Below are 15,890 nucleotides of genomic sequence, written 5' to 3' on the forward strand. Positions count from 1 at the left end.
ATTGTTTAAATTGTAAATTTTTGTAGTTTAAAATTATGCATAAAATATAAGTTTATAGATCATATAGTAAATAATATCCGATTAACACAAAATTTGACATGTGTATTAAGAGCATAAAGAATATACAATTTAATAGTTAGATTTTGAAAATATGTAATAATGTTTATTTTATTGAGTAAGATTGTACTTTCAGGTTACAACCAATTTTGTAACTAAACTTTGTCATAATTTTTATTAAGTAGATATATTTATTTTGAAGTTATGAAACTATAATTTTTTTTTAATGGAATATGAAGCTATAAAAATCCATCTATATAAAAATCTAACTTGTTTTTATATTGTTTTTGTCATCCATTTATGTTAATAATCTATCTAACCATTAAGTGATAGATAAATGACATTGGTTCATTAGCATGTGTCACCCATATAATGCTAGGTGTTACTGATATAGACAACGTCACTTATAGGGCTATTCAACCAACTTGTGGAACCGACCCATTTGCCCAAAATAATTGGTTCGACCCTAAAATCGATTGACTAGCCGCCTATGATGATTGACAACAAGTCTTTGCCCTCCAAAAACCAATCACAAACGATCGGTTGGCGAGTTCTTACATGAAAACTCAATTTCAACCGACCTGACTGATCTCCACTCACTAAATTTTGTTGTTCTTCGCCTATTCTTGCCTCTTTTTGTCAGTATGAACTAGATCATGTGAGTTCTCACCAAAATCCAATAGGATTTTCAGCTTGAAGTGATTGGGTTTGAGCTCGAGTTGGGTATAAACTCGAATCGGCCAAACTTGTAAACAACCTTAGTCACTAATATGAAAATATGGTCAAATATGAATGGCAAAAGTAAAATTTTAAAACGTTGACCAAAATGAAAACAACTTCAAAGTTACGGGCAAAAGTTTGCTTTAGTTTAACAAATTTAGATTGATCCATACTTTGCATGTTAAAACATTGGGTTGCACGACTCTACCCTTTTTTTGGGGAGGGAAAACTCATCTTTTAGCATTTATTTTAGTCTCTTTAGTCTCGGTCATTTTCTTACAAAGAAATAGACCATTCTCTTCATTCCTTGATCATTTTCTTTTAATAATTTAAACCATAAATATCCTCATTGGAATAATAGGAGGTGCCAATTGAGTTACAGGACTCTTGGTATATATAAAAGATTAGATACGAAAAATATGGTGATTATGTTCTAAAAGTATAAAGTGTATGTTACGCACAATAATTTGATTTTTATTTTATTTTTTGTGAAATGATTAGACAAGTGAACCGTGCGTCAACTTTAAACTTAAGAATTTATGCATTTGTTAAGTTTTATCTTTCAGGGTTTTCAAACTTTTATTTCTTTGTTCTCTTATTCGTATTGAAATGAAGTTTACAAGGAAGATGTCAAGGATTTAAATCTTTTCATAACTATTGAATTATTAAAAATAGGAGTAAAACAAAAGAAGAAGAAGAAGAAAAAGAAAAAAAAAAGGGCCATTGACATTTAAACATCCATAATGTCATATCACAACATAGCTTATTATACGTGACACAAAATTTCATCATTTGAACAAAGATACAGTTTTTAATTTCATTGGATAATTTGAGAAGCTAATATATGAAACTAATTAGATACCAATTAAAAACCGTGGGAGCGGTTTGGTGATAGAAGTTTTCGTATTACTTTACATGATACTTTAACAGATATGTTGTGCCCACAACGATAGCCCCATCAAGCAATGGCGAAGCCAAAAATATATCTTTGGGGGGGCGATATATAATTTTTTTTTTTTTTTTTTTTTTGTGTGTGTGTGTATGAAATGTAAAATAATAATGTATAATAATACTTCATAGCTCAATATATGCTATAAACAAAAGTGTATTAATTAAATTTAAACAATCATGATATAAGATTGACAAAACGATTTAATATCTTTAATCAACTATGAAATGGGCAAAGTCGCAAAACATAAAATAACATAAAAGTTAAACATCTTTTTTCAAAAATGTAACCCAAGCTCTTTAAGATATCTAAAGTCATCAAGTATTGATGGCTTTTTAAACTTTCTACTGCTATATATAAGTAAGCCATAAAAGTGTTGGGATGAAAATTATAAATTTTTTCATTTTTTTGTTGAGGTAAGTGTTAAAATACCTATATGTTTATTTTAAAGATGTTGAATGTTTAATTATTGTATTTTGTTGACATATGTATTTATGGATTGTATTTTATTTAAATGAAAATTATGTTTATTTTTAGACTTTTTTAAAAATAATAAAGTTATTTAAAAATTTTCAAATTATTTAGGATATTTTCAATTTTTTTTTAATTTTTTTTTTTCAAAAATTTTGGGTCAATCTTCAAGTGGCTACGCTTCTGCCATCAAGGCTTTAGTGGTACACATAATATTACCCTTACTGACGTAGGATTGATAAGTCCACACCAAAGATCCTTTTTTATTTAGCAAAAAAAACAAAACTTCAAATTTTTTTAAAAAGAAAAAAGAAAAGGAGATACCAATTAATTGTGATTGTGTTGAACTGTGGATACCCCAATTGGCCAGTGCCAACTGCCAACTTAAGAAATAAAGAAACCCTTCAGAACCTCTTTCACCTAGCAGACTGCCATTCCTATTTACCACCCTTTGTTTCTTTTTTAACTGGGCCCTCAACTACAGATTTTGAATTCTTTCAATTGGTACTTGGATGGATTTTGGGCCAAGCTGGTTCTGTTTGCTCTGATAATCAACCAGTAAATGAAGGGAGTAGTGCTTCAAACTAAGGCTGAAGGTCATGAATAACCAGTTATGGAACTGACAAGTTGCTATAAATGCTTCAATGTACCAAAATCAGTAATGTAAATCTGTCCACAGACAAACACATGTTACACATCCCATCCCAAGTTTCCCAACATGGCCACCATGCACCAATTACAAGCGCACACACGCACGTTCACACACACAAAATACTTGGTGGAAATGGATGTGGATGTGTAATGTGCTGGTGGGTCTTGACCAAACTAACTTTCATGCCAACAACCAACTTGTAGGCTAAAATTGCAGTAGGCAAACATGTGCTGGTGTGTAACTATATACATCTATCATCCAAAAAGAACAGTGGGATTAATAGATTTTCTGGGCCCAGAACCCAACAAATCAAAAGGGAGTTAGGAGATTTTATGGGCCAAATTAATAGAATCTCCTGAATCTTTAGCGTCTATGATGTATTAAGCTTTACCTTTTTTATATCCTAAATATCATTGCCGACCATGGCTACAAATTAAGAATACATGGTTTTTAGATAGTCTAATCATGCTATTTTTGGGCTACAGGATTTTCTTGCAGGGACCATTTGGTTCTGTGGTTATGGATTCATATCCATGTGCAACATATGTACAACCATGATATAATTTTATTTTGTGCTGAGAGTCTGACACCATTTTCCCAGACAAATACAAGAAAGACTATAAATTCCAAACCTGTGCTTGTCATAATAGACCATTAAGGGTGTACGTGTTGCTGAAGTATTACAATTTACAAAGACATTTCATAGCAATGAGATTAATATATCAGTTTGACATAACAATTGGTAATTGGTATGTGTATAATTATATATATTTTGCTGCTTTTACTGTGACGCCCCAATTTGTACATGCATGTTTATGGAATTGGATCAGTGTTTTACACGAACGAATGTTGAGCCTCATATTGGATGTTATTACATCAATTTGTGTTATATAAATGATTAGAAGGAGAAGGAGTTTCAATTGTGATTCGCTAGTCTTTTTTTAGTTTAACTTTGATGTAAGCTTGAATTTCCTTGAGTTATAACAAATGATATCAAGACTATGTTAGTAAATCATGCAACGTGATTCCTAACTATTAGAAGGAGATTCAACTATATCAGAACTATATAAACAATTTCTTACAACACAATGCATGTCTTAACATCCTATTAATATTACCAACAATAATAATTAGTAAGACAAGCCAAGAAAACCATAATATTAATCACAATTTTTATTTTAGAGAAAGGTTTAGAAAATTTTATTAGAATAGGCAATTCTGATAAAATAATACTATAAAAAAACTTGCTATAGTCAATGTTGATAAGCTTCAAATACTAGACCAAATGACTTATTAGAGTTCCATAAAAATAAAATAAAAAAAGATTTAGACTGGATTTGAAAAATAATATCATTTTAATAATAATTATTTTTTTTGAGAGAAAGTTTTAACCTATGGCGTCTACTCCGGATGATAGCTCTTTATCATCAGACCAAGACACCAATCAATTTTTGGTGTAGACAGAGATCAAACCCCAGATCTCTTATACAACCATCAGAGACTTTACCAGTTGAGCTAACTGGAACCCACATTTTAATAATAATTATTTAAATTAATAAGTTTGGAAACTATTTCAAAATCTAAAATTTTTCTTATAATTATGTTTTGAAAATATGATTTCAAAACATGATTTTATTAAAGATGTTAAATAATACTTAAAATCGTGCTTTAAAAACATGATTTTTTTTTTTTTTTTTATGAAAAAAAAAGATTAGATTCTCAAATAACTTTAAAGTGATACTAATTTATATAATATTAATTTATGAACTATGCTGAATGACTTCTTTGTGCATTAGATGCGTCTGAGTTTCTCTCTATTTTTTTTTAAAAAAAAATAAACAACTCAACAACTCTGTGCCTAGCTATATCACTCACATTTTTTTATTTATTTAAATGTTTATTGGTGAAAGGTAGTCAATGGTTTAGTTACAAATGGGAAAAGGTTTCAATTGGTTGATTTGGCTGAAATAGAGGGACATGTACAGATTAGGGAATCAGTGGACAGTGGGGATGAATTGATGATTGAAATCTCTGCATTATGGGAGGCAAAATATTAAAATATTATCAGATAAATCCAAGAATAATTATAAGAATGGAAAGCAACGGTTGTTAAAGAAGATAAGAATGACGTATTGTCATATCACAACTCACATATATAGAAATAGTTGATTATTGATAGTGCTGAAGAATGTTTCTCATTTTTTTTTTTAATGGATAAAATATAGTATTTGGACTAATACCAGTGGGTTCAAAATTTTTCAAAATTGATTAATTTAGTGTGTAAATCAGTAAATTTAAACTTGAACTCTAAACCATTACTCATTTTTCTCTTCATTCTTATAATGATTAAGGATTAAATTCGTCAATTTTAAACTTGACTGACATTAGCCTAAACTTCAATAATACTTTAATGTTTCAGTCATACCATTTTATTAAAGTTTCTTTCTTCAAAATTAAAAAAATGCTTTTGTTTTTTTTTTTTTTTGGAAAGGTTTGTTCAAATTTGTCCTCCCAAAAAATTTACGGTCACCAGCGTCACGTACTGACGCACCTGATGTATTTATTATTTAATGACAAACTTTTTTTTTTTTTTACACCATAAGTACACTTTTTCAGAAAATTTGTTACCCTTTTTTTTTTTTTTGAAATTTTGTTATACCTCTTAAGGGCACTTCAAAACATCTCTCAGGCTCTTTTACATGCAGTATCATCATTAAGAAACCCACAGGACTTAGCCACTTTTATGGTTCATTTTCATAGTTTGTTGAAAAAAAAAAAAAAAAACAATGGACGACCCACCCATAACTTGAATTTAACTCATACTTGATGGCCACAGACATGTTCTGCGTATTAACACCACACCAGCACATTATTACACTGAAATCAAATCACAATACAAAAAAGGGAGAGACAAAATGACAAGAAAAATTAAGGGTTTGTATATATGTTTGAAATGAAAATGTTAAAGAAAGTCTTATTGTATTAAGTTGTGTAAAATACTGTATAAGGGATTGCATTTATGTATGCAAAATATGAGAGTTATACAAGTAACGAGAGTATGTATGATACAATGGACCTAAAGTATTATAGGCATATATTCTAACGAAAGAGATGAAAAAGGGAGAAAAAAATACTGGAGGGAAAGATGAGCGAAATATATTAACATTTAATACATTCATTACCTTCGTTTCTCTTCTCTCCTCTCTTCTTTGCTCTCCACCCTCCATCCAAACATAGAAATGATAGAATAAGTACTTGATTTCTTTTCTATTTTCACCACCCAAAAAAAAGTATTACGTCCCACATTTCCACTAGTGAGTAGTTGTGACCAAAAATGATTTGAATTGCCTGTGCATCAAGAATTAATGTTCACGTTTTAAGGCAAGTTGGTTAGAATTTTAGAACATACCTTGTGCTACTTTAAATCCCTACTTACCTTTCACTTTATGCATTTGATGGATGCAATCTGGTCCAGGGGTCAGTAACCATCGAAACAATTAATGAGGAGTAGTGATTGCCACTATAAAGTATAAACCAGAAACTCTCTCAACCATGCCATTATAATTATATCAGAGCTCTAATCATGATAAATTCAAACTCGTGTATTGTTTGAGAATTGAGAATTGAGATTTAAAAATACAAGTATATTGACTAAAAAAAATCAAGTATATAACCATTTACATAATTGTGGCTTCTAGTCAAAAGCATTCTCACCAAGTCATCTAAAATAGCATAAAACCCAAAATATAGTCAATTAAGCCCAAAAATCATCAGATTCTGATCTAGTTATGCAAATTAGGGTTTTGCTACGGTACTTATGCAAATATACAAGTCATTGTAGCTTATGCCAAACAATTTTTTTGTTATTTCTTTGCATTTTTCAAGGATAAAGAAAAAAAGTCGATGGTAGTTATTGTGTGTAAAGAGAGAAAAAAAATGAATAAACAAATAAAAAAATTTGATATTTTAATGAAATAAAGTATATAATAGATAATTAGATATGTGTGTTTTGAAAAATAGTTAGCTAAAATAGAAAAAAGTAAGTTTTTATTCTAAAATTAACAGTAATTATTGCATATTTTGATATAAATACTCTTAATTTTACTGGAAAGTCTTTTGTCGTCAAATAATAAGAGTTGATGATCAAGTTGGCAAGAGAGAGAGAAGAGGGGCCTCAAAGAGAAACAAAGGGACTAGAGAGAGAAGAGATGTATGAGAAAGAATGAGAGGAATGAGAGAATAGAGAGTAGAGACAAAGAGAAGAGATAAGTCTAAATGAGGAAAAATAAATGAATAACGGAGGTGTAATGATTTAGGGATTAAATTGTCTTTAAAACTAGATTAGCCAATTTTAAAATATCTTGAACCTAAATGACATTAATCCCAACCTCAAAAAATGTTAATGTAATTTACCCAAAAATAAACAATGAAGTATAAAAAGTTGTATAGCCTCAATAGCAATGCCAACTAGAAAGTAATAAAACATGTTGAAGGGGGGAGACAGTAACAACTTGGACCGTGGAACTAGAGATTCCATATCTTTCTCCTCAGCAAGACCCAATCATTCAATGTGCCCATCAAAAGGGAATGGCCCCACAAAAACGAATGAACGGTCTAGATTAATGAGCTGATGGGGTGGGGCCATTGTCTGAGTGGGGTCATTAACACCCACCACTGATCTCTCTCCTCTCTCTCTCTATGGTGCCAGCAACTGCACCATAAAAAAAAAAGATGGAGAATGATCCACCTGTTTGTCAGTGACATTGTACATTGGTTTGGGCAATGACCAGCAGCTGGGTCCCACCCACCTGAGCCAACACCTGGAACTGATAAGGTCTGGGCCCCACCTCTCTCTCTATTACCCTCTCTCTCTCTCTCTCTCTCTCTGAAAAATCTTAATCATTGATGCAGTAAAACAATTGAGAGATTCATGGCAGAGATTTTTTAGAATCAGAATGATCATAAAGCAGTGTAAATTTTAGGTAAAATTTTTTCAATATACATCAGTAGTTTTTTGTTGTTGTTGTTGTTGTTGTTAGTACATTGCAGTAACACTGTTTTATCCCTTTCACTACACAAACTTTCTGGCTTGTTTGAGATAGGGAGAGATGAGAGAAAAGAAATAAATATATATGCAAAACACAATTGCTAGTTAGGTAGGAGTCTTTACCATTTCATGCAAAGAAGTCATTTTCATCAACATAAAAAAGCGTAAATTACAAAGTTACAGCTTTGGGGGGAAAAAATAAAATAAGAAAAGAGAAAAAGAAAAAGATTGCACAAACAATGATGATAAGATATTCTGTAGTAAAAATTAAAAAAAAAAAAAAAAACCCAAATGAGACTTTCAGCAAAAACCAGCCAATACCCATGTTAAATAGTGTCTTCCCAAACCCTAAAAACCTCAATATTAATCACACAAAAGGGAAAAAAAAATTGGGAAAATAAATAAAAACTCAAATTTTTAAGAGCAATCAATCAGTCCTCACGTGTGTTACACATCAAACTACTACACATGTGGGGATGAGCTTGATGATGATGATTTATGAATGGTGACTAGTTGTGTCGTGCCGATCATCGCTACCACCACCACCACCATGATGTGAGTGAGACCCACTCGCCTCTGAAACACTAGGCCGATATGGATTGAGTCCGGCAAGCATATTCAAGTGTCCATCACTCATATTATTACCACCACTGCCGCCTCCACCACCACCGCCACCTATTCCCGACCCCAATTGTTGACTAGGCAATAGGGCCATTGGGGCAGGAAAATTCATAAAATGTAACCCACTAGACATATTTCCCCTATACAAAGCAGCACTATTATTAACCGAAGGAAATGTCCAAATAGGGTCACCACTCATAACTTGGTTATTAGAATTAGCAACCATCCAAAAATTCGCCGGAATCTGACCGTGGCTGGCCGGAATTGCTCCGGCGCTAGATTGCAACAAATAGCTCCCCATTTGTTGCTGCTGCGACTGTGGAGACAAGTCCTGTTCCTGTCTTCTCTTCCTCCCTCCTATACTCTCCTCTGTTGTCTCCGACAAGTCCAAGGATGACGGGGCGTCCCTCAATTCTTGCTTAGCTTGTAACATGGTGTTGAGGTTACTACTTGTTTGGAAATTAAGAAGCGTGGAAGTGCTTTCTGATGATAGCCCAATACCTGGAAACAAGCTTGATGATCTCCTTTGCTGTTGTTGCTGATGATGTTGTTGGATATTGAAGCTTGGATTGAAGTACGAGGATCTTAGTTGAGAAGGTACAGACATGCTTGAACCAGAGCTTCTTAGAGAGATATTTAGAGAAGTGAAATTAGCTGGGATAGTACCGGTACCAGTGGCAGCGATCACAGCAGGCTCAGCTTGTTGAAGTAGCCATTCAATGGTTTCACCATCGGACTTGTGACCCAGTTCACGTGTGAGCTGAAAAACCCTGGCGGCACAGAGTGCCGGCATTCGGATACGGCGGCCGCGGCCATCAACTTTTGTGTGGCGGTCCTTGGTGGAGGTTCGCTTCGGTGGTGGCTTTTTTGAAGCTTCAGCAGCAGCAGCAGAAATAGCTGAAGAAGTAGTAGAATTTGTGGGTTGAAGAGTGGTGGTGAGAGCAGTTGTACAAGTGTTGTTGTTGTTGTTGTTATTGTTGGGGTCTTGGGATATAGCTAAAGAAGGGTAAGGAGAAGTGGAACAAGGTTCGTCTTCTTTCTTTTCTAGCAATTGGAATGGGAAATTTGGACGGTGGAGTCGTTCATCACCTCCATCCATGATCGCATGGAAATAATAGGGTAAGTGTGAGAGAGAGAGAGAGAGACTCTAAAATGCTTTTTTATGAGAGACTGTGAGTGACCCTTATTTAATCTTTTGGTGGGTCTCTCTCACGCTCTCTATAAAACTATAAAGATTGTTTTTTTTTTTTTTTTGGTTGGGTTTGGTTTTTCTTTTTAGGGTTTGTGGGATGGGCTGGAATTTTTGTTTTGAAGAATTGATGTAGGACTAGGTGTATAGTAACTCTATAGAGAAAGAGTGAAGATAAGGAAGGAAGAAGAGCAAGCAAAGCTTTAAGCAACAAAGATAATGAGTGGGAATTATATGGGTGAGCTTTAAAAAGCAATAATAATAATAATAATAATAAAATAAAAAGAAATTGCTTTGTTGTTGTTGGGTTGAACTTTTGAATTATTTTAAAAAAAAATTGAATTTTGAAAAGAAAAAAAAAATCTGGGATTTTTATTATATATTTGTGAATGAAGAAGAGAGAAGAGGGTTCCTTTTTTAATTTGTGGTTGGACAGGCCCTTTGGTTCAGACTCCACGTGAGGTGCTCTTTTTATCATTCAATCCATAAAGACAATGGTGGCCAAGGTGGGACCCAATCCCAAGTCAAAAAATTGAGAGACTTGGAAAGGAAAGATTATCGGGTGGGTCCCAACCTCATTCAAGTAATCATTTCGTTTTGCCTTTGGCCTTTGCCTTTTGTGCTGCACCTTTGCTGGGGGACTTTGGGATTCCTCAACTTGGCTTTGCACTTTGGTCTTCAACTTGATTATAGGGCATTTTTTATTTTTCAATACCTTAATTCAAAGTCTATCTCTCTCTTTCTTTGTGTTTGGGATGGGTTTATTATTATGTTTATATCTGCTAATTTGCTTTGCTATATGCATGAGCATGAATGGGTTTTGGAGTTTTTGGAATTGGACATGCATGCTTGGGAATATAAAAAAAAAAAAAAAATGTATGGAAGACACTAGAATGAAATGAACAGAACAATCGCCTGCCTTTTGGGGCAGTATAGAGGCTATATTGAATAATTGATTGGCCCATGACACAATCAATATTGTGTGTGTGTGACATGACTCAATTAAAGTGTGTGACTTGACTCAAAAAACATGCAATTATCTTTCACCCCATCCCATGGATCCAGTTTACTGAGTCTCAAAAACAAAACAAAACAAAAAAAGTTCTTTTTTAAAGAGGAAATATAGTCCTTCTTAATCTATTCAAAAAACAAAAAATAAAGAGTTAAAATTGAAATGAGAGAAAACTGTCAATTTGATGGGAAAGAAACAAAGAAGTAAGAGTTAAGAATGCTAGATTTCCCAGCTAATTAAAAACCCAAAAAGATTTCACAAAGATGGAGAGGTTTCTTCCATTAAAATATGCACAACCCTTTTGTAAATATGACTCTCTCTCTCTCCAAACTATTATTCATGGTTCAGCCTAATACAGTTGTGTTCCCATAAACGGTCTTTGCTAAATATCATGAATTCATGATGGTTCACGTGATAATTACAATAATTACTCCGTTCCATAAAAGCACAGTTCGATGAATTTTGAATCGACCCAATTGGCAATTTGGTATGGTCAAAATAGTAGGGAAAAACAAAATTCAATTCTAACAATATTTGCAATATTCTGTACAATATATTCTTCCCAAAATACATATTTAGAAAATAAAATACCACTCACGAAAAATAATTTAAATGGCTCTTTACTCTTTGATTTTGACAATACATCATATCAAGGAATTTGTGAGATTGTGTGATAGAGAAGGAAAAGTTAATAATGTGGTAAGGAAAAGTAGTGGAAGCCAAGAACTCTTTTATACCTACAAATATATGAACCAAATTGTTTATAAGTAATTGAAGTTCAACTCGATAAAAACTAGTTTATTTTGTTAGTTTATTAAATAAACAAGCTTATGCTTGATTTTAAGGTTTGTTTAATTTTAATGACTTAAGCTCGAGCAAGAAACAGCTCACCTCTCTTAGGTTTAAGTAAAAATGCGTGCTAATTCCTCAACAAGGCTCATAATTCATAAATAAAATAAGGAACATGAAATATTGTGTGATAGAGATATGAAGGGAAGTTCTAAACACTTGTTTATATATGTTTATTTATTTAAGGACAAAACTTAGGTATAGTACTTTAGGTGCTGTTCCTTAGGTTCCCTTTTTAAGATTTAGTTATGTGACTATTTAACTAAAAAATACAATTCCATCGCATAAGAAAAAATCCACATAGCAGGATTTTAAAAAGTGAACCTAAAGAACAACACCTAAATATTGTATCTAAGTCTGGCTCTTTATTTAATTACCAATCAAACAGACTCAGACTGGATTTAAAGGCTAAATGAGTCAAGCTTGAACAAGGCAAACAGTGTGTTGTTCAGGCTTACAAAAATAAAATTTGTAAACTAATTTATAAACAAGGGTGGTGATCATCTAGGCTCATAAGCAACTTGATATTACAAAAATATATCTAAAAAGTATTGATATATTCTTGTTAAGCTTCAACTATAATAGTTTGGTTTTCTTAATTCAATTTTTATGTTTAATTTGGCTTTTAATTATGCTCAGTTTGCATAATTGCATACCCCTTTGGGCCATTACTTATCATTGTGTCCAGAATGTTTGGTTTCTTTTTCTTTTCTTTTTTTTTTTTTTTGGAGAAGAAATGTTTGGTTACTTGGTGCTCAAGTGGTACGTTTTATCAAATTTGTAAACTTGTCAAGCTAGCTTAACAGACTTATATTAAGTAGAAATCAAACTTAGGTTTAAAAGTTCAACATAAGCTTGATCCGAGCTCAAGCTCATTTAATTTTTAACAAACAAAGCCTAAGAAAGTATAAAGCTTACTCAACTATTTAACTTGTTTGCAGCTCTAAACTGTTGGACGTAGGGTCATGATTCAAACTCAAGCAACAAACCAAGTCATTCATAAACAATTTGAGCTTGACTTAATAAAAAGTTCGTTCATGCTTGTTTGTTTATAAACAAGCCAAGCTTAAGTCTAAGTTTTAGGTTTGTATATTAAATAAGCCGAGCTCAAGCAAAATATTCATGAACAGAATTGTGAACAATAAGGCTTGATAAAAAACAAGTTAAGCTTAGTTATGTGCTTAGTAATAAGCTTGATATGAGCTTGAAAAATAAAATCATATTTTACTAATCCTTTGTAGGGAGAGTTGGGACCATTTGTCCAAATTAAATAAGCTTGATAATATATTTATATTAGATCTTGAACTCAAAAACTTGATATATTACTCGAACTCGATTTGATTAATAAATCAAGTCAAGCTCAAACTTTTTAACTTTTTGACGATGTTAAGTTCAAACATTATTTTTTATGCTTGGTTCAAGCTTGAGCTTAAGCTTAAACATTTTTTACTTTTATTTTCCAGTCAAATTTAACACGTTCAAAATCTCCACACACACAAAAAAAAAAAAAAAAAAAAAAAAAAAAAAACCATTGGCTTGTTTATTTGCAGATGAGATTGCTATTAATTACAAGACGTCTAAGGCTTATCCTCTATTTGCTTTTCTTATCACATTGAAGAGTTTAAATTAGAATGAGTGTTTGTGATTGACTGATTGTGATTTGACATGACTTGTTAAATTAATTTATGCAAAGCTCAAGTGGGAAATCATTGGTTTAACTGTTAAAACTTTGGATCCATTGTAGACACACGATGAGAGGAAATGCATGTGATTCTAATGGTCCAATGAAAAGTATAAAATGACCAACGGGAACGAAGTCTCGTACGATTGGTGCTTTAAGTAGATGCTACTTACTGCATGTAGCTGGGTCGCCCTTGAGGACAATCAAGAAAAAAGACGACCAATGGCTTCAATAATCTCCAAATTTTTTTCATGACAATCATAAAACATACAATCATGACCTTACAGTAAGTAGGGAATAGGGATTGGTCATATATGGTGCAAGCCATTCTTATCATGCATGTTAATTTGTTAGGTCTCATTTAAGGTTTATTTGTACAATTGTGACATTAATCTTTCATTTACTTTTACACATTTGAGCAGTAAAGTTTCTAAGAGACATCTCTTTTTTACCCCCTTGCCTTTTTCTAAGAGTTTATTTATGATTTGGATATATCTTAAATATATCTTATTTTATTTAAAAATTAGAGCTTATGTGGCTTCGATGACTTTTAGTGGATATGAGTGTTCTCTAGAATACGTGTACTTACACCCATGTCGACAATTAAAATGTTATCCATAATACTTACAACATTGTGTTCCATGAGTACACTAAGCCCAGTAAGATTGATTGTCATTTCATCGATCATCATCTTCACTAGAGTAGCTTGTATTTGTACTCGGTTTCCTTTAAAGACCAACTTGCTAATATGTTTACTAAGTTTTACCGGCCAGGCCATCTTCATGATCTCATCTTCAAACTCAAGTGAACTTCCTCGATCACCTCAAGTTTGAGGGGAATGTTAATATATTTCACATATCTAGCACATGTTGTACATCATAGTCAGCCATTGATATTATTACTAAAGTCAAAGAATTGTTCTTGATTTTAGTGTAATGAAGGATTCCCAATAGATCAACTTGTGTGTGTATTTACCTTGCATGACACCATTGATACACATAAATACAAAGATTATTGAACCTTTCTACTTTGTTCTTTCTGTATTATTTTTTATTTTAATACAAACAATTCACATTAGGTTTGTAAGTTAGTATTTTCTAAAAGTAACAAATTTCATCACATAATGCTTCATGATAATAATGATTTTTTTTTTTAATTATTATCAATGTTGTGGAAAAAAACTATGAATACGTCATGTGATTAAAATGCGTTAGTCTTTAATGGAAAAAATTGTAAAATATTTAATTATAACAAAACTAAAGTGTAGAAGGTTAATTATATACAAATCAAAAGTCCAAAAAAACTAAATTGACACACACATTAAAACTCCAAGGATGATATTTGCGGGGCCGGGAAATTTGTGGTCCCGGCCCACTTTATATTAGGGCCCAAGGCCCAGGCCGAGGAGACCTATTATCGAGGACGCGTAATGAAAGCCCTAAAAAGGCCCAAAGGTGTGGCCGAGGACAATCTCACGCTCAGCATCCCACAAGACACCTAAAAGAAGAAGGATGAGTTTAATGCAGGGACAAGACAAGTGAAAAAGCTGTCAATACTGTAATAAAGAGCTTTGCGCCTGACAGGCCCATGCTCTTCACCATGCTATTCAACTTTTACGTCTACTCCCAACCACTTTAGGTATGGGCTGATAGGACAAGTCCTCATGCCAGAAAGTAAAACTTACATGTGGACATTGAAAGGGAAGTAACTACTAGTATAAAAGGGAAGAAGAACCAAGGGAGAGGGGGGCCCCGAAGGGAGAGGCCCTAAAAAATGGAGGAGGAGAAGAACACTAAGCTCCTCGGACGGGGTCCGAGGACAAAAACCCCATAGGATGCATTGAGGAATGGTTTTGTCAGTCACGCCAAGTCCACCCTCATACGAACTTCCATGAAAGCCACGCCCAGATTGCTGTCCAGTGACCAAGGTTCAGCCTTTCAAGCCCACACTCTACAAATTATATTGTTCGGGCTCTTTATATTTAAGCCCAATATTGTTCTTGGGTCCTTAATAATCGTGTCCTTATAATTGGCACTGTCTGTGGGGAGGCTTGCGCATTGGCACAGGTGGCGGTGGAGTCAAGCCTCTGTCATGCAAGGGTCTGTGAAAGCTTCTTCGTTTCCAACAACACGCTGTTGTTGTTCCGACATAAATTTCCGCTAGAGGCTACGCCTTGCAGCGTCAATAGCACGGGCAGCTCTAGAGGCTTCCAACATCAAGCTAACGCCCCCCACCTTGGTCGAGAGGCTAATCTTCGAAAATAAGAAAAACTACAAGTTTTGGACAGAACCAAGGCCTTGTATAGTCCTCAGACTCAAGTCTATGGGGAAACCAACTACTTAAAAGAAAAACTACAAGTTTTGGATAGAACCAAGGCCTTGTATGGTCCTCGGACTCAAACTTATGGGGAAACCAACTACTTAAAAGAAAAACTATAAGTTTTGGACAGAACCAAGGCCTTGTATGGTCCTCGGACAAAAACCTATGGGAAAACCAACTACTTAAAAGAAAAACTACAAGTTTTGGACAGAACCAAAGCCTTGTATGGTCCTCGGACTCAAGCCTATGGGGAAACCAACTACTTAAAAGAAAAACTACAAGTTTTGGACAGAACCAAGGTTTTGTATGGTCCTCGAACTCAA

At 33.3% G+C, this 15,890-nt stretch overlaps 1 protein-coding gene across 1 annotated transcript; it reads right to left on the reverse strand.

Moving 5' to 3' along the window:
* Positions 1-8,194: 8,194 nt before the first annotated feature.
* LOC115965711 (transcription factor TCP14-like) lies at positions 8,195-9,914 on the reverse strand. Its single transcript, XM_031085011.1, has one exon. It carries the CDS (start codon positions 9,614-9,616, stop codon positions 8,393-8,395), a length of 1,224 nt encoding a protein of 407 aa, XP_030940871.1. The 5' UTR covers positions 9,617-9,914; the 3' UTR covers positions 8,195-8,392.
* Between the last annotated feature and the right edge of the window lie 5,976 nt (positions 9,915-15,890).

This window comes from Quercus lobata, chromosome 10, assembly GCF_001633185.2.
Source record: "Quercus lobata isolate SW786 chromosome 10, ValleyOak3.0 Primary Assembly, whole genome shotgun sequence".
Taxonomy (NCBI): domain Eukaryota; kingdom Viridiplantae; phylum Streptophyta; class Magnoliopsida; order Fagales; family Fagaceae; genus Quercus; species Quercus lobata.